This window comes from Sorex araneus, chromosome 5 (assembly GCF_027595985.1).
Source record: "Sorex araneus isolate mSorAra2 chromosome 5, mSorAra2.pri, whole genome shotgun sequence".
In the NCBI taxonomy this organism is placed as follows: Eukaryota; Metazoa; Chordata; class Mammalia; order Eulipotyphla; family Soricidae; genus Sorex; species Sorex araneus.
In genome coordinates this window covers 2,603,877-2,627,136 of record NC_073306.1, presented here as the reverse complement: position 1 = coordinate 2,627,136, position 23,260 = coordinate 2,603,877, and the positions used below count along the sequence as shown (strand labels likewise).

Sequence of the window (23,260 nt, the reverse complement as noted above, 5' to 3'; positions counted from 1 at the left end):
GCGCGGCTGGAGGAGCGAGGAGAGTGACCCCATGGGAAAGCCCGCGTCCAGGCCGGCTGCCCCGCGCGGCTCAGGGGGCACATCCTGCTCCAGCGAGGCCCCGCCAGCAGGGGGCAGCAGCGGCCTGGCACCGCCACCTCACCTGCAGCCTGTCCTGCCGCGAGCCGCTGGCCACCCCCGCGGCGGCCCGGGAGGGCCCAGAGGGAGAAGGAGGACGCTGGAATCCACAGGCCCCGGAGCAGATGCGGGCCTGGGGGGCAGGGGGCTGCCTGCCGCCGCCCGGACAGACGGACGGCGCAGCCCACCTGGCTCAGGGCTGTGCCCGCAGTGGGGAGGGTGGAGGCGGCCCCGGGTGGGGCGGGGGCCCACGTACCTGTGGCGGCAGCGGCGCAGAAACCTCATGATCTTCCGGGCGGCCTGGTCCTGCTTCTTGGTGAGCAAACTGCTCCTGCAAACAGGGGAGGGCCGGTCACGGGGCGGGGGCGGGAGGGTCGAGGCCACGGCGGGGGCGGGCGGGGGCACTCGGGCCCACCTGAGCTTCTGCTGCACGATGACCGCCGTCCGCCGGGCCTGCCGCCGCCGCCCGCACTTCTTGTAGCTTCGGTAGAACTTCTGGATGAGCACGGCCGCGCGCCGGCTCTGCTGGAACTTCTTCTGCTCGTAGTAGCTGCGGAACTTGCTCTGGATCAGGATGGCCGCCTGCGTCATCTTCTTGTACAGCGCGTACTGCGGGGAGAGGCGCCTGAGCCCGCCGCCCCCTCCCGGGGCTGCCTCCGACAGCAGGGGCTTCCTCAGAGGGCGCCCCCCGAAGCGCCATCGCTTCCCCCCGGTGTCCCGGGGACGCGGCCAGGCCTCTCGGGGCCGACCCGCCGCAGGGAGACGCTCGAGGCAGCCCTGGCGCTCCAGGCGGCCCTGTCTGAGTTACACGGTCCCAAGTACGAGGCTTATCATGAAACGCTGACACCTTTCCGTCACTTGAACCTGCGGGAGATTCATACCCAGTACCCCCCCGCCCGCCCACCCCGGGGAGGAGCCGGGAGACATGGCTCCCGGGACGGCCAGCTGGACCCCGGGGCCTGGCATGCTGCACACGGCAGGAGCAAGCGGGCACAGAGGACGGGCGCGTCCACGCCCGCCCCTGGCACTCCACACAAAAGGGCCGGCACGCACGGTCCCAAGGGCCCAGACCGCTGGGGGCCGGGAGCCACCGGAGGCCGGTGGCCGCCAAGAAGGCGACTTGGCACGCAGGGAGCCCGGCGCCCAGGCCAGCTGCGTGTCTGCGGTGGGGGGGGGGGGGTGTAGGGGCTCCCCGCCCTGGCCCAGAGTCTGGCCGTCGCGGGTCTGGGCCTGTGTCCCACCCCGGGCCTGTGCGGGGCCCCCGGGAGAGACTGCGCCGTGGGGCGTGGGCCTTGGTGGCTGCTGACCCGCACGGATTCGTGGTTTGTCACCGGCCCAGAAAACAAAGAGGCCAAACCCAGGCCCGGAGAGAAGCCATAGGGTCCCGGGGCAGTGGGCCGAGGCACGGGCCGGGTGCAGGGCTGGTGGCGCCGCGGGGGGAGTGGCATTACCTTCAGGGCTATCCATGTCAGCTTGGGGAGAAACAGAGAATACAGATTAACGTTAGCGCCGAGCGGCAGGAAAGGAGAAACCAGAACCAGTAACTCCCGACCGGAAAAAGGGCGGAAAACGGGAGGCCTGTGGCCGCGACGGAAGTCTTCCATCTCCTAAAACGTTACTCTAGAGCCTCCCCGCCAGAATATGGGCCCTTCCATCTTCCTGGTCACCGCGGCGCTCCTTCCGGAGGTGGATTCGGGAGAAAGAGAGAAAGCCGACCTCCCGCTGGGAGAAGGTCACTGGTGTCAGCGTTTGCACAATAAACCTTCATTCTCTGGGATCATGAACTCAACTGGCTACCGGGCCGAAAGCACCCCCGCCCCCACCCACAGGACATCCAGAGACGCTCGTGGACGGGGTCCCAGCAGGCCTGGCCGCCCCGGACAGCTCTGCAGGCACTGTCCCGGCCCTGGGGACCACGCATCGGCCAACAGTGCCACCTACGGGCACACCCGGGCATCTACACCAGGGCCTGGCCCAGACCGAACCAAACCGAAGCAGGACCTGGCCCTTTGTTAAGAGTTTACGAAGGGTGCAGGGTGTTTTCCTGCACTGCAGCGCCCACATCCGTGTCATACACGACACCCTAAAGTCAGACTATTCACCTGAAAGAGTGAGAACTTCCCGGGCCCTGGGAGCACGCCCGGACGAGGGAAAGGGCCAGCGGGCCCGGGACAGTGAGCTGGCGTCTGCGCCAGGGGCCTGCGTGCAGGACAGGTTTCTGATGCTCTGAGCAGGCCAAGATTTTTACAATCTTTTATGGTGACTTGGAGCAATAGCACAGCGGGTAGGGTGTTTGCCTTGCATGCGGCCGACCCAGGTTCGATTCCTCCGTCCCTCTTGGAGAGCCCGGCAGGCTACCGAGAGTATCCCGCCCGCACGGCAGAGCCTGGCAAGCTCCCCGGGGTGTATTCAATATGCCAAAAACAGTAACAAGTCTCACAATGGAGACGTTACTGGTGCCCGCTCGAGCAAATCAATGAACGACCGTGGACAACAGAGCTACAGTGCTACGATGATCTGATCTCCAGGCCACACGCAGAGGGGCTCAGGCCTTCCACCTGGCTCAGGGCTTGCACCTGGGCTGGTCACAGCCAAAGCAAGCGCCCTACCCACAGTGCCACAGCCCCATCCCCTTCTCAATCTTTGCACAGGGCCACGCCGTGACACAGGCCCAAAGACGCGGGGCTCAGGCTCGCCGCTGGGGCCTGGCGATGCCACAGGACCGTTTGGCACCAGAGACGGAGCCGGGCTCCAAGGTGTCAGCCCTGCCCGGGCTCACAACTCTCAAGCACACAAGCAGCGGCTGCAAAGGGAACCGTGAAAGGTGACGGCTGGGATCCAAGGTCACGAACCGGAGGCCGCCTCCACCTCCTGCCGGCACGGCTGCAGAGCCCCGGGGGTGCTCCCTGTTGCGGAGCCCCGAGGGAGCCCCCAGACCAGCTCTAGACGTGAAGTGTCTTCTGGCAGGTGCCTGTGCCTCGTGCAGGTGAGAACAGGAGGGGCTTGGGGGCACCAGCCTGGGTGCGGGCGGTTTGTGGGTGCTGCATCAAAGCAGTTCTGGGTGCAGCTGTGTGGGGGGTGGGGCTCTGTGGCGGGGGGGGGCCTTCACTGCCCCCACCCCGCCCCGCTCACCTGCTTGTACTTCCGGTAACAGCGCTGGATCACGGCAGCCGCCACTTCCTGCTGCTCCCGCAGGGGCCGGCCCTTGGGGAGAAGGGGAGAAAGCGGCCGTGACTTTCCCCAGTGGTAGCGGCGTTCCCGGGACCCCCGGGGTACCGACAGCCCCCGGCTCAGACCAGCCCAGCAGGGGCGGCAGGCCTGAGAGGTTTCCTCTCTCTCTGGACTCGGCTCACGTTTTTCTAAGCTCCCCTCCCCGCCAGGGTGGCTGTGACAAGCCGCACCAGCAGCGCCTGCAGTCCGGGGGCCACCATAGAGGCCTCTGACCCTCGGCACCCCGCCCCACCCCCCAGCCCCCTTACACGAGGGTCCCAGTTCTTCCATCACCTAAATAAAGTCAGTGGTGGGCGTCCAGCCCGCCGGGTGCAGCTGAGGGGGACCTCGCCCACCAGTGCCCCAGGAGCTGACACCGGGACAAACGGCACGTTACGGCCGTTTCATTACCCGCACACTTCTGGAAGTTACCCAGAATCCCCAGGCACAGAATAACGTGAAATAAGACTTCTCCAGGCGCAGGGCTGGGGAGAGGGCACAATGGGGAGAACGCCTGGCTTGCACACCGTCAACCCTGGTTCATCCCCGGCACCCCGGTTCCCCCGAGCACCGCCAGGATGATCCCTAAGTGCGGAGCCAGGAGTAAGTCCTGAGCACCGCCGGACGTGACCTGCAAACCAAAACAAATCTCTAAGCTCAGGGCTCAGTGGTAGGCACACACTTTCTATGTTCGAGACCCCTGGAAAGGAAAGGGAAATCCTACAAGTTCAGTGGGGATAAAGCCTGAATACAGCTCTGTGGGAATGACCCCGACCTTCCTACTATGGCCCTGTGGGAATGACCCAGACCTTCCTGCTATGGCCCTGCAGGGATGAATCTGACCTTCCTACTATGGCCCTGTATGGATGACCCCAACCTTCCTACTATGGCCCTGTGGGAATGACCCTGACCTTCCTGCTATGGCCCTGCAGGAATGACCCTGACCTTCCTACTATGGCCCTGTGGGAATGACCCCAACCTTCCTACTAGGGCCCTATGGGGATGATTTCGACCTTCCTGCTATGGCCCTACAGGAATGACCCTGACCTTCCTACTATGGCCCTACAGGGACCACCCGTCTTTCTTGCTATGACCCCACAGGAATGACCCCGACTCTCCTGCTATGACCCTGCAGGGACCTCCCCCCATCTCAGCAGCCGCCCGGGCCTGGCTCACCTTGTATTTCCGGAACGCCGTTTGGACCAGCCTGGCAGCCTCGTAGAGCTCTCGCTGCTCGTGGTCCGACAGAGTGAGCTGAGCAAACTCGTTCTCCACCTTCTCGCTGGTGGACGCACTCAGGAACTCTGACCAGTCGGCGGCCGACGGGAGGCTGGGCTTCTCGAAGGCCATCCCACTGACCGAAGAGCCGACGGGGCTCAGGGTGCTGGGGAAGCAGGAGGGAGGGCTCCATCCAGGCACTGCCGGGACAGCAGAGGGAGACCCCACCCCCGAGGCAGGGAGCCGGCGGGGGCCACTGGGGGCGGGGTGGGCAGGTCCACCCTGCAGACGGCCCTCAGCACCCGGGGCACGGGGCTGCGCGGGGCCTTTCTGGGTTGTGCGGAACAGGAAGTGGAACCTCCGGAAGTATGACCCGGCCGGGGGACCCCAGCCCACGGGCCCTCGGGCCGTGCTGGGCTACGACACCCCGGAAGGGAGGCAGGCTCAGCCCCGCCCCGAGGCGCCAGCGCCCTGCGAGCTCCAGACAGACCTGATCTGGGCAGTGCCGGGCAGGTGGTCGACGTCTGCGAGGTAACTGGCCAGCCAGCTCATGGTGCTGCCCACGGCGGGGCTGTCCGTCCGCTCGGGGCCCGCGGGCTCCAGGGGCACGAAGGGCTCCTGCTTGATGCGCTCGGGGGTGGCCTCGATGATGTGCTCCGCCAGCGTGATCATGTTCACCTGCGGGGCAGCACGGGCCGTGACCCCCGGCCCCAGCCACGCGGCTCTCGGCAAGGGCAGACCCAGGGGACGTGGCCCCCCCAGGCGGCCCGGGTCAGCCTCACCCCGAGAACCCCAGCTGTAGGGGATGGTGCTACCCCACCCCGTGTCCCCGGCCAGGAGTTGGGGGTGGCGGCGATGCTTCTGTTTCGGGGGGTGGGGCCACACCCAAGGGTGCTGGGGGCCTCCACGTGCAAGGTGGCACCTTAATCCCTTCCCTGACTGTCCTTCCTGCTTCTGTTTTGTTTTTTTTTCCCCCGCTTTTTGGGTCACACCCAGCGCTGCTCAGGTTTATCCTGGCTCTGCGCTCAGAATCCCTCCTGGCAGTGCTCGGGGACCACGTGGGATCCTGGGAACCCGGGTCCGCTGCGTGCAGGGCAAACGCCCTCCCTGCTGTGCTACCGCTCGGCCCCCGTCCCTCCTGCTTCTCTGTGACACCATCTGGGGTCTTGCCCACTTCCTCCTGCCGCGGCCACCCCGGGGCTGGGGACAGGGCTGCAGACACGGCGGCCACCAGGCACTGACCTGGGACCCCAGCACGAGCACCCTGGCCTGCACCAGCTGCCCGGAAACTTTTTGCCATTTTTTGGTTGTTAACCCAGCAGGGAGGTCGCTGGCAGGTGGGCCCAACTACATCCCTGAAGGACGTGCTCAGAGACCCTCAAAGGGAGTCTGGGAAAGGGGAGGGTGGATCAGAACCTGCAGCCTGGGTCTGCCAGGAAAGAGAAAAAAATCCCAAAGCCACGCCCCTACACCAAAAAGCAGACAGAAACTGCTAGAAGCTGCCAAGTTCTGGGACAGAAGTCAGAGGGTGGGTCCCTGGGCTCGGCTGGAGCAGATGGGGGTGCAGGGTGCCCAGGAGATCCGGGGGCCCTGGAGTGTCTAGGCCCAGGAGCAGAGACGCCCGCGGGCCGATGCGCCAAGGGCACCTCACACGAGGCCGAGGGCCACAACCCTCCAGAGTCGGGCAACCCTGCAGCGGGTGTGGGGGAAAAGGGGGCCGGCCTTCCCGCTCCCCCCGGACCGGCAGTCTTGCTTCGGACTCAGTGAGGAGGCCAAATTCTCTCTCTACAGAGTATTCATGTATGATGACACGCCTGTTTGGGGGCCACAGCCGACAGTACTCGGGGCTTACTCCTCATTCTACGCTCAGGGATCACTCCGGGTGGGCTCGGAGGATCACCTGGGTGCCAGGGATCAAGCCCAGATAGGACGCATGCAGGATAGGTGCCCTCCCCGCGGTACTGTCTCTCCAGCCCCATCTACAAAAGTTTTAAAATTATGCCATTAAAAGTAAAATGGGGGGGGGGCTGGAGCGATAGCACAGCGGGTAGGGCGTTTGCCTTGCACGCGGCCGACCCGGGTTCGAATCCCAGCATCCCAAATGGTCCCCTGAGCACCGCCAGGAGTAATTCCTGAGTGCAGAGCCAGGAGTAACCCCTGTGCATCGCCGGGTGTGACCCAAAAAGCAAAAAAAAAAAAAAAAAAAAGTAAAGTGGGATTTTCTAGACTGGAGAGAGAGCACCGTGGGGAGGGCACTTTCCTTACATGCGGCCCTCACAGGTTTGATCCCCGGCACTCCACATGCTCTCTGGAGCACCACCAAGAGAAATTCTTCAGTCCAGAGCCAAGAGTAAGCCCTGAGCATTGCCAGTTGTGCCCCCCCCCCAAAGCAAAACAAAACCAAAGCACAAAAGCAAAGTGGCATTTCTGCAGCCCTGAGCCCGTTTGGTCGCTGTCTGAACAGCACGCCCACCCGTCCCAGGGCCCACGGCCAATCCGAGTGGCTGGCTGCATGGCCCTGTTTTCCGGTGTGGTGGCAAAAGGCACCAGTGTTTAAACAGCCATGTACCAAATGACAACGTCCTAGGCAGGTGCGAAGGAAACCACTTCATCTTGTCCTAAACGTCCCACACAGGGCCGGGGAGGAAAACTTGCAAAGGTGCAGCTCGGGGTTTTCATCTGAATTCCTGAGGGAGGCAACCTCGTCACGTGTATCATTGTACCACCGTACCACTGTCATCCCATTGTTCATCGATTTGCTTGAGCGGGCACCCGTAACGTCTCCATTCGTCCCTGTCGCGTGCTAGTGTAGCCCGATGGCATATTGGGGGCTCTTTCAGGGTCGGGGGAATGAGGATCGTTGTTGTTACTGTTTTTGACGTTCGAGTACGCCAGGGGTAGCTTGCCAGGCTCTGCCGTGCAGGGGGGATACTCTCGGTAGCTTGCCGGGCTCTCCGAGAGGGACGGAGGCCTTTGGGGCGGCCTCTAGTAGCCTTTACAGGTGTTCCGAGTCTACCGAGCGTAAGCTTTTGGTCGACTGGACTGTTGTACCGATCTGCACACTGACAAACACGCACCTGCCTGCGTCTCTGGGCAGCACAAATGCATTTTTTTTTTCATTTTTTGTTTGGGGGCCACACCCGGGGATGATCAGGGGCGACTCCTGGCTCTGCACGCGGGAGTCACTCCTTGTGGTACTCGTCTGGGCTGCCGGGCATCCAGCCCGGGTTGGCCGCACGCCAGGCAGGCGCCCTCGCCACTGCACTGGCTCTCGGGTCGCTCATCAACGCATTTCACCTTTGCTCCCTTGGGGGTCGGGAGCCACGCCCAGCCGCGCCTGCTCCCCCCCCCCCCGCCCCCGCGCGCAGGGTCACATGATGCTGGACGGCAAACCCGAGGCACGTGCTCAGCCACGGGAGCCGCAGCCCTCAGGGTCACGTGATGCTGGACGGCAAACCCGAGGCACGTGCTCGGCCACGGGAGCCGCAGCCCAGCGGGGAGACTGTGCTCGCACCTGCCCGTCCCCGCCTCGCTGGTGTTAGCGAGATCCCGGGATTTCCGTGCCAGGCCACCGAGGAGCCCCCGTCCTCTGCGCCCGCCCACCCCGACGGCAGCCCCGCACGCCGCGTGGCTGCTCCCGAGCACAGGCTCCCGGACTCCCACCAGCAGTGGACAGTCAAAGCCCAGCGCCCCACTGTCCAGCGGTCAACAGCGGGGCAGTTCCGGCTGTGGGCCAGGACACGGAGGGCTCGAAGCCCCTTCAGACCCCCCAGTCCTCTGCAGAGACCCCGTGGGCGGGGGGAGGGGTCAGCTTCCCCTGCAGGCTCCTGACCGGGGCCCACCCAGCTGGCGAGTGAGAGCAGGGCAGGACCCCCGGGAGCAGGACAGAGGGGCTGCCCGGGGCACACCCGCCCCCTCGGCCTCCCGGAACTTTCTGGCCTGTTTTCTGGGCCACACCCGGCCCTTGCTCAGGGCTGACTATGGGCTCTGCCCTCCGGGGTCGCTCACCCGCTGCAGAAGGCGACCCCAGCGGCCCAATCCCGGACCCCGGGTGACCGTGGCAATCGGGACCGGCACGATCCCTGGGTTTCCGCGTGGCCGCGGGGCCCTGGGCCGGGTGCATACCTGGATGTCGTCCATGGGCTGTGCACACGCCTCGCCCTCGCCCGGGGCGCCCTCGCGGCTGGCGCCCAGCTCGGCCTTCACCTCCCTGCTGGCCATCATCAGCACGCTGACCGGCTCCCGCGGCCGCGCCGCCGCCGGGGCCGCCTCCTTGCCCACGCTGGTCCCCTTCGCACTGCCGGCCACCTGCCCTGTAGACGGACCCTCGTCAGCCTCCCACAGGGGCCCCGCACACCCGCCCTCTGTCCCGGACCCCCCCCTCGGGGGCTCAGAAGCGCCTGGCGGGGCGCGGGGCTCGGCCCGGCTCAGAGAGGCAGCTCGACACCACAGTCTCAGGGTGCAAGCGCGGGGTGGGGGAAACTGAGGCCGCCGGGGGGCCGCGGGCGGGCGGCATGCCAGCAGAGCCCCCGGGGCCGGGTACCTGGGTTGGTGCTGGCGATGACCGTGACGCCCTTGGGCATCTCCGGGGAGGCGATGCCGTCGCCGTGCCACTGGGCCACCCAGCTGTCGGCGGCGGGCCCCTCGCGGGCCGGGCTGCGCACCCGGGGGTCGGGCCCCAGCGGCGTCTGCTCGTCGCGCTGCAGGTGCTCCAGGCACTCGGCCAGCCGCACGTGGCCGCGGGAGCGGGCGATGCCCAGCGGCAGCCGCCCCAGGGAGTCGGGGATCGAGATGGCTCGGCGGTCCCACTTGTACAGCACCACGGCCGCCTCCAGGTGCCCGAGCGCGCAGGCCCACATCTGGGGACGGGAGGCGGCTCAGCGCGGCAGGGCCGGGCCACGGGGGCGGGGAGGGGGCAGGGCAGCGGGCAGGGCAGGTGGGGGCCTCAGCACAGGGGAGGGGCGGTGGCTGGGGGGCGGGGAGGGCGGTGGGCTGGGCTGGGGAGGGGCAGGTTGGGCTGGGGGCCTCAGCACAGGGGAGGGGGCGGTGGCTGGGTGGGGGAGGGTGGTGGGCTGGGCTGGGGCTGGTTGGGCGGGGGGGAGGGGCCTCTGCACAGCGGAGGGGGCGGTGGCTGGGTGGGGGAGGGTGGTGGGCTGGGCTGGGGCAGGTTGGGGGGGGGCCTCAGCACAGGGGAGGGGGCGGTGGCTGGGGGCGGGGAAAGCGGCGGGCTGGGCTGGGGAGGGGCAGGCAGCAGGTTGGGCGGTTGGGCCGGGGGCCTCACCAGCGGCGTGCAGGAGAAGTGGTCGACGTTGAGGGGGTCCACTTCCAGCTCCAGGTCGATGCTGTCCGCGTGCTTTGTGCTGTGAGGGACACGCGGTGAGTGCCCGGGTGCAGGCCACACCCCGCAGGCCGCCCCTCCCGGAGGTGATGGAGGGGGACCCAGCCGGAGGGACGGGTGTGATGGCATGGGGGGGTGGTGTCCCCCCAGCTGTCTGCAGAGTCCGCACCCCGGCGGGCGGGGCGGGGCGTGCCGTGCAGGGGGAGGCAGGGGGAGGCGGGGCGGGCTGCCCGGGGCTCACCGCCACTTGATGAGCGTCTGGATGAGGGTGGCGTAGCCCTGGGCGGCCGCCAGGTGCAGCAGCGTCATGCCGCGGAAGGTCTTGGAGTGGATCAGGTGCTTGGCCTTGGCCCAGCAGGCGCGGCTCATCATCTTCTCGCACACCATCACCACGCGGCTCTCGAAGCAGCTTCCCAGGGGCCCCGGGGCGGAGGCGCACTGCCGGGAGGGGGCACGCGTCAGCCCGGCCCGGCCGTGCCGGCCACCGGGGCCCGGGATGGGGTCAGGGACACGGGGGGGGGGGGGGGGGCGGGTGAGGTGAGGCGGGCCCTGCCCGGCCCCACGCCTGCGGCCCTCTGATGGGGGGGGAGGTCAGGGGCTCTGCCCCACTGGAGCAGGCCAGCGCCACGCGACAGGCCACGCATGGTCCTGGCGGGCTCAGCACTGCGGGGCCGGGGGTCCTGCGTCACCGTCCCAGGGACACTGCACCCCTATTAGGAATCTGTGAATAATCAAAAGGCCAAGAGACCCCAAGGAAGCTCTCAAGATCAGGGCCTGAGTGTCTGGACGGCAACGGGGCCCCCAGGAGCAAGGAGGCCCTTCTCGGCCCGGCCGCTCGCCGAGGCAGGGGTGCGGGAGGCCTGACACTCGCGCCCAAACACCCCCTGCTGGCCAGAGGCTCTTCTCGGCTCCCTCTGTCGGCATCTGTCCAGCAAGGAGGCCGCGAGAGCCGGGCCCTGAGAACACCGCCGGCCTCTGCTCCGTCCGTCCGTCCTTCCAAAGGGGATGAAGAAGCCCCAGCCGGGCTTGGCCGGATTCTCCGTCTTAACGCTGCAGTGGGGGTGGTCCTACAGTGCTCGGGGAGCACCCACCTGTGCCGGGGGACCCGGCTGTGCCAACCCCGGGGCCAAGGGGCCCGGCATGTCCCCTCACGACGACCGCGAGGGTGAGACTCGCCTGGGCCGGGCGGGCCCAGAGTGGGACGTGGCTCGGAGGAGCCAGGCTTCCCCCTCGGGGGTCTGCGGGCGCCCCTACCTGGGCCTGGTTTCCCGCCGTGCCGCCGCCCGTGCCGCCGCCGCCCTGCTTGTGCTGCTGGGCCCCCGTCATCTCGGCCATCCGCCGCTCCATCTGCTCCAGGCGCTCCAGGATGGACATCCTGAACTGGTTATCTGGGGCGGAACAGGCCGAGTGACCCCCAGCTGCCCGCGGTCCTGGGTTCAAGCCCCGCTGCTTGATGCCCCCGGGGCCGCGTGGCCATGCTTTCATTCCCACCACGGTGAGAAAGGAGCCGGGTTTTAAGGATGTTTTACCCAGACAGAGTCTGCAGGGCTCCGTGTGGGAGAAGGTTCGCGTTTACCGGGCTGACCCTCGCCCCGCTGGGCCACAGCCGAGAAGCTCTCGGTGCCGGCCCCCCCGGCTGAGATGGGCACAGTTCGCCGCACCCCACGTCACATGCCACAGAGGCGCTGGGAACAGGGCAGAGGCCCCTCTTCCTGCCCGAGCACCGATGTGGCATCAACTCACCAGGAAACGGGTGCGAGCGGGTGGAGGCCTGAGCCCGGAGGACGGAGCCCCAGCGCCGAGGGGGGCCGGGCGGGCAGCCCAGTGGGCACCACGAGGGCAGGAGGAGGGCAAGAACCCTGGCGCCTGCTTCTGACCAGTGCCTTGGGGCCACGGCCGCAGGGGCATGGGAAACGGCTGGCCACCAACCACCATGCACCAAGTCTGCTGCCCGGGACGCGCTGTCTTGGCTACACGCACACACATGCGCACACACACACATACACGCACACACACGCGCACATGCACAGGTGCACACACACAGACATGCGCACTGTTCAGATCACACACATGAAAAACACCCCCCAGCATCCACGCCAAGCTGGAGCTTGGGTCCCGGGAACCCCGTGTTCTGTTTGCGGCTCTCCAGTGCCCAGCCCTGCCGGGCGGCTGACAGCTCTCCCCTCTGCGGGGGGCAACCGGGCCGGGCCCAGCTCAGGGAGCAGCCGCCCCCTCCTCGCCTGCACCCAGCCTGGACGGCACGGCCCTGTGGCCCCCGCCTGTCTGTAGGGCGGCCTGCAGACGCGCGTGGCAGGGGGGAATCAAGCCCTTTCCGGTGACACGTGGCAATTCCCTCCCAGCGAGACCCCGCTCATGGGCCGGGCCCCCCCGCAGCCGGCCAACCCCCTCGCCCGACGCCCCCACGGCCCCCTCCCTTCGCGCCCTCTCCCGGAGGGGCCGGGACGGAGCCCAGCTCCAGCCGCTGTGGCAGGAGAGACGCGATCCCGGGTCTGCGAAACGTGCCCCACGCATGTCGGTCACACCGTGAGGACGAGACCCGGATGGCGCGACCTGAGCTCCTCAGCCGGGACCCCTGGGCCTCGCGGGCCTGCGGGGGGCGCCCCGGGAAGCTCTTCCCGCTATGCCCCGAGACGCCGAGCCCAGCTTCTCCCTGATCCCAGGACTGACGCCGGCCCTGTGCTGCGCCGGGGGCAGGCTCTGTGCTCAGGGGCCCGGGGGCTCAGCGAGGGCTGCGAGGCGAGGCCTGAAGCCCCGTACTCTCTCTCGAGCTTTCTTTTTAAAATGAATTTTGCTCATTTAAAAAAAAATCATACTCTCGGGGTTGGAGTGATAGCACAGCGGGTAGGACGTCTGCCTCGCACGCAGCCGACCCAGGTTCGATTCCCAGCATCCCATATGGTCCCCCGAGCACCACCAGGAGCAGTTCCTGAGTGCAGAGCCAGGAGTGACCCCTGTGCATTGCCAGGTGTGACCCCCCCAAAAAAAAATCCTACTCCTTAATTTTGGGAGGGCAAGGGATCAAACTCAGGGCCTCAGGCACGCCAGGCGGACCCCCGGGGACGGCTGCCCGACACTGTCTTTGCTGCCTCCGTCCCCCAGGCCTGCCGGGCCTAACGCTGAGGTCCCTGTCTTCTCCGGCTGGCGGTGAGTCAGCAGTCCCCCGGTTGTCATGACAAGGCACTTCTGGAAGTTGTCAGGGGCTTTGCAGCAGTATCAGAAAACTAAAGAAAGCGGCTCCCACTGGAAATAGATTCAAAACAGCTCCGGAGGCCAGGGAGACGGTGCAGCGGGGAGGGCGCTGGCCTTCAGGGGTCTGGGCTGGTCTGATCCCCCGGCCACAAAGGGTTCCCCCCCCAAAAAAAAATGAACCCAAATCAAAATAGTCCCGAGTATTACAAAGGGGGCACCAGAGCACTTCTCACCTGCCCCTGCCCGCTGCCCGGGGGGCCCCACGCCCACCTCCTGGGTGGGGCCACCTGGAAGCTGAGCACCGCTGAGCAACAAGCTTAAGACAAACCACGCCTGGGGCAGGCGACAGAGCAGGGCTCAAGGCACCCACCGAGCATGGGGTTTGATCCCTGGCACCACAATGGGTCCCCCAAACCCACAACAGGAGTGACCCCGAGCACAGAGCCAGGAGTCCTGAGCACAGAGCCAGGAATAACTCCGAGCACAGAGCCAGGAGTCAGCCCTGAGCACCGCCAGATGTACCTCAACCCTCCCCACTCCCCAAAAAAAGATGACATCTTCAGCAGAGCCCCGTGGGAGGACTGCAGGGGGAGCCCGGTGGCCTGTGGCACCGCCCTCAGTGCAGGGGTGAGGCCGGGGCACTGGGGGCCGAGGGCTCGGGCTCTGTCTGTGCCCCCTGGGGGCTCCCCCCGCTGCTGCACGTTCTCTCCATCCCTGCAGATCTGGAGGCAGAAGCCATCTTCAAGGCAATCTAGTTTAAAAAAGAAAAGAAGCGGCCGCCGCCCCCTGCGACGAGCCGAGTGTTCCGGCTGAGAGGCTCCGGCCGCCGTGCAGGGTGCTGTTTGTTTGGGGTCACACCCGCTGACGGTCAGGGGCCAATCCCAGGTGTGTCCGGGGAAACCCACGAGGGTCCTAGGTTAAGTCTGTGCACCAACCCTCGGGCTTGTTGGTTTTGGGGGGCCACAGCCACATGCTCAGGGCTCACTCCTGGCTCTGAGCTCAGGAATCACTCCTGGGGGTCCTCGGGGGACCCTATGGGATGCCGGAGATCGAATCCGGGTCGGCCCCGTGCATGGCAAGCGCTCCCCCCGCCCTGCTGTCTCCGGCCCCTTCTGGGCTCATTCTAAGTGCTCTCTCCTTTCCTCCTCCGAAACCAGGAGCCTCACCTGCCTCTGGCCCCCGGGGCCGGCCCACCCGGCGGCCCTCCCCGTTCAGAGTGTGGCTCGGCCACAGCTGGGGGCGGCCGTTCTCCACAGAGGGATGAGGGAGGCGGGGAGTCGGCGGGGGGCTGCCTGCGTCCATGCCCTCCACACCACAGCCCTCCGAGCGATGCCAGCCCTCCGAGCGATGCCCGTCGGTGCAAAGGCCCCGTCCACAGCCCAGCCGGAGTCACGGGAACGCAGTGGTCCTAGGGCGTGGGTGGGGCCCTGTCCACCCCTGCAGTGGGCACAGGGGCCGTGCCCCGCCCGGCCCAGTGGAGGCCCAGAGCAGCAAGGGTACCCGCTTTCCCGGCCAGCTGCAGACAGTGGGACCCCGCCCCAGGCCGCGGCTGGCAGGCGGCGGCCCAGTGAGCATCCTGCCCGCCCCCGCCCGCCCCCGCCCGCCCCCGCGCGTCCCGAGAGGCCGGACAGCTGCACAGACACCCGGCACTTACGTCCGTCTTAAGCCCAAGAAACACTTTTTCCGGAACTGTCCGGCCCGGCGCGTGGACGTGGCGGCCTGCGAGTGGCGGATGGAGCCTCTGGGCCGCCGTGTCACACACGGCGGCGTGGTCGGGGCCACGGCGGGTCGGGCGGCGCAGGAGCCAGCTGTCCTGGCAGGTGAATGAATGAGGGCGCGGCCATCAGATACCATCGGCTATTTTCATCGCGTTATTTGAGGCCCCGGAGCGCCCGGCCCGGCCGCCCAGAGCTGCTGTCGGGGTGGGGCGCCCACGGCGGGCCCCGGGGCCTCGGGCCGGCCGTGCCGGGGTTGCCTCTGGAGAGCACCCCGGCCCGCGGCTGAGGAAGTTCCCCTGCGCGCCTCCTGGACGCCTTCCCGGAATCCCCGGGGCGCCGGGGCGCGGGCGGGACCGCGCGGCCAGCTGCCCAGCTGCGGGACGGAGCGCGCGGAGGGAAGGGCGCACGCCGGACGGCGGGCGAGATAAGGCACAGGCTGTACCACTCGGATTTTCCAAAGCAATGGCTAAATTTAGCCCCGGGAAAAACTGCCCTACTCCACTTTTCCAAGGCTCCCCGGCTCCGTGCCCCGTGTCGGGAGTCAGCGGGCCCCGGACCCCCGGGCTGCCAGGTGGGGCCGCGGGGTCCGAGTCTCGTGCGCGTCACGGATTTGGAGCTGGAAGTGGGTCAGGAAAGGCCATCTGGGGCCGCCGCTCCCCCGGCACGGAGACGCGGCGTGGCCGGCAGAGCAGAGCGAGACTCCGACTCCGGCGCGTCCCTGCGACCCAGCGGAGCCCGCGGGGGCGGGAGGGCGGAACCGCCAAGGACACGCCGCCTGCCGCGGCCGGAGAGCGCCCGCACCGCCAGGCCGGGCACGCGGCTGCCTCGGGCACACGCCCGGCTCCGAGCAGCCCCGTGGCGGGGTCTGCAGGGACAGGAGCCGGCAAACGGCCACGTCCGGCCTGGGCATCGGGCGGGGAGGACCGACGGCCGCGGCTCCCCACTCGCACACACAAGTCTCCGGAGGCACTGTGGGGTGACACAACGCCACAGGCAGAAAGCCACAGGGACTCTCCTGGGCAGAGGCCGGGCACCGGGCCAGACGGCTCTGCCCAACTGCGTGTGGCCGCGGCCGGGTCCCGGGGACTCAGCGCTGGGGACCCACAGGGCACAGGACAACGCGGGGGTCCGCGGGGCTGCCCGGGGTGTCTCCAAAGCAGGACGGGGGCTGCCCGTCCAGAAGAGGCTCCGGAATCCAGGGGCCGAGACCCCCGTGGGGGCTGGGGCTGCCCCCGGCTGCAACCCTGAGCCCCGGGAGGGCCCCGTCCACCACCACAGACGTGCTTCTGTGCCAGGCTGGGGGCCGACGCGGCAGGGTGCTGCCCACTCTGTGCTCGCTCTCCGCCATACCCTGCAGTGCTCAGGGCTGACTCCTGGCTCTGCACTCAGGGAGCACTCGCGGTGGTGCTCGGGAGGCCGCTGGGGTGCCAGGGTTGAACCCGGGTCAGCTGCGAGCAAGGCCAGCGCCCTCCCCGCTGCCCTCACTCTGGCCCACACCTGCACTTCTGCGACACTCGCCACATATGTGTGCGGTACCTGTGACACGTGGCCCCGGGCCACGTTTCTGAGACACGTCAGTTTCTGCACGAGAGACGTGCGTCCGCAGCAAACCAGACCTCAGTGTATACGGGCCAGGGGCCGGGAGGGGCCCCCTAGAAGCAATTCCCTGAGCGGACCCTGGCCCCAGGGATGCACTCAGGTGGGGGGGCTCGTCCTAGGACCCAGCGAGGGCGACACGGGCGGGTCCTGCTGTCCTGAAACCTGAGTGTCAGCAGCGCTGGGAATCCCCGTCACAAACAGAAAAAAGGTTTTTAAAAATGTTGGGCTTTTTTTTTGGTTTGGGGGCCACGCCTGTGGCCATGGTCAGGGCCTCCTCGGGGCTCTGGCTCTGGTGGACTCAGGGGACCCGGTGGGTGCCGCGGGCTGCGCCCAGGTCAGCGGGTGCCAGGCACAAGCCCTCCCACTACACCGACACTCCGGCCCCCAGTGGAGGAGACTTTTTAAGAAGGAAAGAGAAAGCTGACAGAGCCCTGGAAAGGAACCGGAGACCCTCTTCTCCCTCCCCCAGGCCCCCCGCAGTCTGGGGGTGCACGTGGCAGTGAAAAATGAGGAGCTGGGGCTGCAGTGACAGGCCAGCGGGGAGGGCATTTGCCTTGCACACGGCTGACCCGGGTTCGATCCCCAGCATTCCACATGGTTCCCAGAGGACACCGCCAGGAGTGACCCCTGGGCATCGCCAGGTGTGACCCCTGGGCATCGCCAGGTGTGACCCAAAAGAGAAGAGAAGAAAGATGGGGGGCCAAGGCCCCTCCCCTGCTTCCCGCCTCCCCTGAGTCCCTGCTCCTGCGCAGTCTCTGCAGGCCCCTTCAGTGCCCTTGGGGGACCCTCCCACCACCCTTTCATGGCTCTAACCCCCCACTCCGCCCCCGGCCGCCTCTCGTGCCTTGGTCCACCCAGAACACAAGAACGCAATTACAACAGAGCAGCACCAGCACGCTCACGTGGGTCGCCTCAGTGGGACCATGCGCCTCTCGGCCTGTCCTGAGAAGTCACAGCCAGTCGGTCTGTGTGCAGAGCCGAGCTGACGAATGCCGTCCCGCCCGCCCGTGCCCACGCACACGCCTACGCACAGCCACACACGCACGCACACCCCACACGCACCCCCACACACATGCATGCACCCCCAATACCTCCCATACACCCCCACACATGCAGGCGCCCACACACGCATGCATGCCCACTCATACATGCTCACATGCATGTACACACATGCACACCCACACATGCATGCGCACCCACACCTCCCCACACACGCACGCACACATATACACGCACCCATGCACATACACACAAACCCACATGTGCACACACATATACACATGCACGTGCCCACGTGTGCACCCATGCACGTACACACATACGCACACATGCACACGCACAAACGCACATACATATGTACCCATGCACACACAGATGAAAGCACACACACATGCACCCATGCACACACCCACGCGCACCCACATACACATGCACCCACGCACACCCCTGCACACACACATGCACTCACACCTCCGTCCTGCAGACCTCTGTCTCGAATCGAGCCGCACCCCCAGGGGGCTGCCTTATGACGCACGCGTGCTGCTCACCTGTCCTCATGTGCCCCTGCGCAGCGTCTCAGCCAGACCGTGGACACGGGCCGCGAGGTCCGTTTCGGGCTCGCCGACCAGGCGCTGCACCATCCAACTCTTCTCTACGGGGCCACACCCGGCAAGGCGGGGCCACGGCTCTGCCGGCCCCGGCCCCGGCCCCACTCTGCTAGGCCGGGGGCTCTCGGTCACTCGGGACACGGGCGTCAGAAATCACGCGTTTCCCTGGCCGTGTTAGATAAACACCCTCGCAGGCACGGCGGGGAGCCGGGAGCACGGGTTCCGGCGCAGGGGCGGCTCCGCCCATGGGAAAGGCCTTCAGGGGGGCGCGGCGGGGAGGGGTGCCGAGGGCAGCTGCCCTGTGTCCCGGCGGGGGGACGCACCCCTTCTCCCCTCCGAGGGGCGCCCCCTCCCTGCTCACCTCACTTTTCATCTCTGGGGGGGGGTGAGCTGGTTCCTTCTGACCAGCAACCCACCCCCCTAACTCAGGGGGCGGCAGGGGTCCCACGGCGGTGATGCCGCACCTGCCCCCGAGCGCAGGCGGGTGGGGGGGCCCCGGCGAGGACGCAGGGGGGGAGGCAGCGCCCAGCGGGAGACAGGACGCGCAAGCAAACGCTGCCCGGCGCGGGGGGTCAGCAGCACGAGTGGTCCCCAGGTGCGGCTGCAGAGATGAGGCGCTCCTCACCCCTGGCGCTGAGCGGGGGTCAGGGTCTGAGAGGGTGGCGGGGTCTGGCGCCAGGCCCGGGCCGGAGGAGAGCCGGCAGCAGCTCGGCACGGCCAGAGACGCCCTCGGAACCCAGGGAGCAGACGGGGACAGGCTGGGCACCACGAGCTCTGACCGCGCCCCCGCCCCCGCCCCCAGGCCAGTGACCGGCTCCGGGGTCCGAGGGGAGACAGGGAGGGGCTGGTGGCCCCCAGACCCCCAGCCTTCCCGCGCTGGAGGCAGAGAAGCCAGCGTGGGCCCCGCAGCCGCTTGTCCACCCCCCACGAGTGTCCTGCTGTCCGCGGCCTGGCCAGCGCTCCGGCCCCTCTGCTCACAGGCTCTGTGGAGTGGGGCGGAGACCCCGCGCCCGCTTCTCTGCTCGTCTGACACCCCCAGACACACCGGGTAAGGGCCGGGGTCAGACCGGGCCGTGCCGTGGGGGCCGGAGCAGACCGAGACCCCTGGCGGGGCACGGCGGGAGGGGGGCCTGCAGGCGTGCCCGCCCCTCCAGCTCTCCAGCCTTCCCAACTGCCCGGCCACCAAGCGTCCACCCCTGAGTCCAGGCAGGGCGTGGCCGGGCCAGGCCAGGTGCCCCCCTGGGCAGCCCTCAGGAGGTCGGGGCGCCGGGGAGGAGTCTGGGGGTGGGGTGCCCGCCGGAGCAGGGCGGAGCACTGCAGAGCCCGCGTGGGCGAGAAGCGCCTGGCTCTCTGCTGGGCACAGGCTCCCGCCTGGCCAGCGGGGCCTCCCACGCCCTGAGCCGCGGCCAGTGAGCGCTTACGAGCGTCCCTCCGGCCTCTGCGCGGCTCTGCCAGAGCCTCGGGCCTCATCGCCTTGCAGGCAGGGAAGGGACGAGACCCGGTACTAGGGAGAAAACACAAACGCTCGCACAAACCTCACCGCTGTGAGGCGTATTGGGGAGTGTCGGCATCTCTGATCTGGGGGAGTTGGGACACACCGGGCCGTGCTCCGGGCTGACCCCTGGCTCTGTGCTCAGGGCTGACCCCCGGCCCCGTGCTCAGGGCTGGCCCCCGGCTCTGTGCTCAGGGCTGACCCCCGGCCCCATGCTCAGGGCTGACTCCTGGCCCCGTGCTTAGGGCTGACTCCCGGCCCTGTGCTCAGGGCTGACCCCTGGATCTGTGCTCAGGGATCACTCCTGGCTCTGTGCTCAGGGCTTCCTCCTGGCTCTGTGCTCAAGGCTGACTCCCGGCTCTGTGCTCTGGGTTGACTCCCAGCTCTGTGCTCTGGGCTTCCTCCTGGCTCCGTGCTCAGGGCTGACTCCCAGCTCTGTGCTCAGGGCTGACCCCTGGCTCTGTGCTCAGGGATCACTCCTGGCTCCGTGCTCAGGGCTTCCTCCTGGCTCTGTGCTCAAGGCTGACTCCCGGCTCTGTGCTCTGGGTTGACTCCCAGCTCTGTGCTCAGGGCTGACTCCCGGCTCTGTGCTCAGGGCTGACTCCCGGCTCTGGGAATCAAACCTGGCCCTGCCATGGCTCTCTTCAGCCCTAAACAGCAAATACGAGCATTTACCGTCAGTACCAGTCACGACTGTGCAGCTAAGCCGTAACCACGCTGGGCCGTGGCTAACCCCAGCCGCTCGTACCCGGCATCACTCCGCCCCTGCTCTTGTCCGCAGCCCCAGCATCAGGCCCCCGGCAGCTGCACGCAGACAGCGACAGTCACGCCAACGGTCACGCTGGGGCCTGTCTCTCATGTGGTCAGTTTATACACTGAGTCACGGAGGTAGCTGCGACCTAGCTGGTCTCCAGCCCCGGCACTGACAGCGGTCAGGAGCAGCGAGACTCCGGGCCCGGCGGGCACTGGGGGGTGCTTGGTGCCACTGACGCCCTCGGCAACTCCCTCCCGGCCTGCGGATGTGCTGGAGCTTCAGCGCCGACCAGCAGGTCCCCGGGAGCCGGGCAGGGCACCGGGCGGGCAAGCCCGAATTTCAACTGGGAGGGGCTGGAACGATGTTCCTGCAGGGAGGGTGCGGGCCTGGGTTCGAGCCCCGGCATCCCCTAGGGTCGTCCCCTGAGCCCACCGGGAGCGAAGCTTGAGTGCAGCGGCATGAACAGTCCCGAGCACGGGCGGGCAGGACCCAAACACAAAGCAAAACATATTTTTCCTTTTCAGTCAGGGCATGACGGGCATTTGACAGCAACAAGGCAAGCATCGAGCAAACCACGCTGGCACTGGCGGCGGGAGCGACAGGGCCGCGGGGAGGGCGCTTGCCTGGCACGGAATCACCTCTGAGCATTGCCGGTGTGGCCCCAAAACAAAAACAAAAAAACAACCAAACAAAAAAAAAAACCCTGGCTGGCATTCTCGCATCCCCCTTCGCCCACCTCACCCCCTGCCTCCTCCTGAAAACCCCAAATGACAAAACCCAAACCCAGCTGGCCACCGGGGCGGGGGCAGAGGACGAGCCCGTGAGCACAGACCTCAGCCCCTCCCGCTGTGCGCCCCCCTTCCAAGTCCAGTAGTGGGGTCCCGTGCCCAGCCCACTGCCCACCGCTACCCGGGGAGAAGGGCGCAGATACCCCCTGACCTCGGACGACCCTCGGAGGGGCAAGCCCATCTCTCAGGGGCGTCCGTGTGACCTGCGGCTGGCGAAATCCGGCGCCTCTCGCCCGAGCCCTCCCGTCACCGGGACTGCCGGAGCCCCCGTGGGGAGACCAGGCATCCCGCCATGGGGCGCGGGGCCAGTCCGAGCCCCCTGGTGGGCTGCCCGGTCCCTCTCCTGGGCTCTCATTTTCCTTTTGCCCAAAAGATGGGTCCGGTGCCCACAGCAAGGACTTGGTTTCCATGATGGGTGTCTGGAAAGGAACAATCGGGACCCCAAGGGGACCCCCGCGGAGCTACGACACCTTGGTTCACCCGTTCCCCACGGCTTCCCAGGATCAGCATGCGCGGGGTGGGCACAAACAAGCCCCTCGCGCGTGGCTGAGAGGCACCCCCACCCCGTGCAGCCAGCTGCCCTGGGGAAGACGGAGGGGGCACCACAGGAAAACGCTTCAAGTCCCAGAGCACAGCCCCCGAAATGCGGGAAGACCCGGGCCCTGGGCTGCTGGGCCCCCGCGAGAGGAGCTGCAGGGACTGGCCGCAGGCTGGGCGCTGCCCCTCTGGGTGCCACGCACCGGGGCTCCAGCTCAGCATTCTCACGACGCCCCAGCAAGGAAGGCCACCAGGGTCAGGCGTGCCCTGCAGCTCCCAAACTTCACAGCAGCAGCCACCCAGAGATCTCCAGGAGGCCCCCTGTGGACACCCCTCCTTGCAGCCCTCCCACCCCAGACCTCCTCCCTTCACCTTCTCCTTAACCCCGGGGCAAGGCAGAGCCCCAGTTCCACCTGTTACCGTGTAGCCCGGAGCAGCCCACGTCACCCACACAGCCGAGGAGGCGGCAGCAGGCCCCCCAGACTCTGGTGGCGGGGTGCGGGGGCTGAGCCCCGACTGTCCGCCAGATCCAGACCAGAGAGAAGTCCTTAGGCACGACAGCGCTGTGTCCCCACCCCACCACGGGTGTCTGTAAAGGAACGAGTCAGGTCCCCAAGGTGCTATGAAACCTTATTTTTATTCCCATTTGGGAAACCCACATTCTATGAACTCTTCTCCAGCGCACGCAACACGAAACTCCCCAAATATGCCGAGAGAAAGGAACACACCAGCGTCATCTGCTTTCTTCTAATTCTGGTCTCTACGGACAACCGTCATGCAGGTCTCTAGCATCCCTCTGCCCGGGCCGCGGGTCCCCCCACCCGACTCTGTCCAGGCTGCAGCCGCCCCCCCACGCACCCCCCCAGGATGGGGCCACTGGGAGGCGGGAGAGGGCGGGCAGCACCTCTGCGGACAGGTCCTGCCACTGATCTGAAACTTCAGGCCCCGGATCCGAGCAAAACAAGGCACTGGACCGGCCGCCCCGCGCCCCGCGCCCCTCCCTTGGCGGCCCGGGCTCAGGCACGGCGGCGAGGGAGCGCGGACCCGCCGCCACGGACTCGGAACCGGGGCGCTCTGCGGAGCCCGCGCGATGGGCGCACGCGCGTGCACGGGGCTACTCGGGGCTGGCACCCGAACCCCGCCTGCGAACCGGGGGGGGGTGCCACTATGCCCGGGCAAAAAACAACCCAAGAAATAAATAAACGCCCCCGCCCCCACCCCGGACGCCCAGAAGCTGCAGCCCCGCCGCACCCGGCGCCGGTCCCGGCTGGCACGCGCGGAGCCGGGCTCTCGGGGGAAGTTCCCCGGCCCGGAGTCTCGGCGGCAACTTTCCCGGCGCCGCCGCCCGGCCCGGCGCGGGGCCACCGACGCGTCCCCGCGCGGGCCCGCGGGCAGGGTGGGCGCCCTCCCCGCGGGGGGCGCCTCCGTCCCGACCCCCATCGCCGCGCCGCCGCCGCCGCGCCGACACAAAGCGGCCGCGGCCCCCTCCCCGCGCGCCCCCGCGCCGCCGCGCCCCCAAACACGCCCACTCCTCGCCCGCGCGCCTGCGCCCCCCGGGCCGGCGCGCGGCCCCGCACGTCGACACGCGCGCGCCCCCCGCCCCGCGCGCGCCCCCGCCCGCGCGCGCCCCCCGCGCGGCCCCGCCGGCCGCCGCCCTCGCCCGCCCGCGGCC

At 67.8% G+C, this 23,260-nt stretch overlaps 1 protein-coding gene across 2 annotated transcripts in view; it reads right to left on the bottom strand.

Moving 5' to 3' along the window:
• The window catches only part of CAMTA1 (calmodulin binding transcription activator 1), a 497,436-nt gene that overhangs the window by 13,056 nt on the left and 461,120 nt on the right, over window positions 1-23,260 (bottom strand). Inside the window, exons 12-22 of one of the 2 annotated variants that reach the window (XM_055137552.1) lie at window positions 11,138-11,271; window positions 10,125-10,321; window positions 9,827-9,905; window positions 9,089-9,404; window positions 8,671-8,858; window positions 5,036-5,223; window positions 4,504-4,711; window positions 3,250-3,321; window positions 1,569-1,589; window positions 533-726; window positions 374-448 (exon numbers count right to left, since the gene is read on the bottom strand). In XM_055137552.1, the coding sequence (XP_054993527.1) occupies window positions 374-448; window positions 533-726; window positions 1,569-1,589; window positions 3,250-3,321; window positions 4,504-4,711; window positions 5,036-5,223; window positions 8,671-8,858; window positions 9,089-9,404; window positions 9,827-9,905; window positions 10,125-10,321; window positions 11,138-11,271 (1,672 nt within the window). The remainder of the gene's footprint in view (window positions 1-373; window positions 449-532; window positions 727-1,568; window positions 1,590-3,249; window positions 3,322-4,503; window positions 4,712-5,035; window positions 5,224-8,670; window positions 8,859-9,088; window positions 9,405-9,826; window positions 9,906-10,124; window positions 10,322-11,137; window positions 11,272-23,260) is intronic. The other variant, XM_055137555.1, reaches the window with a different exon arrangement.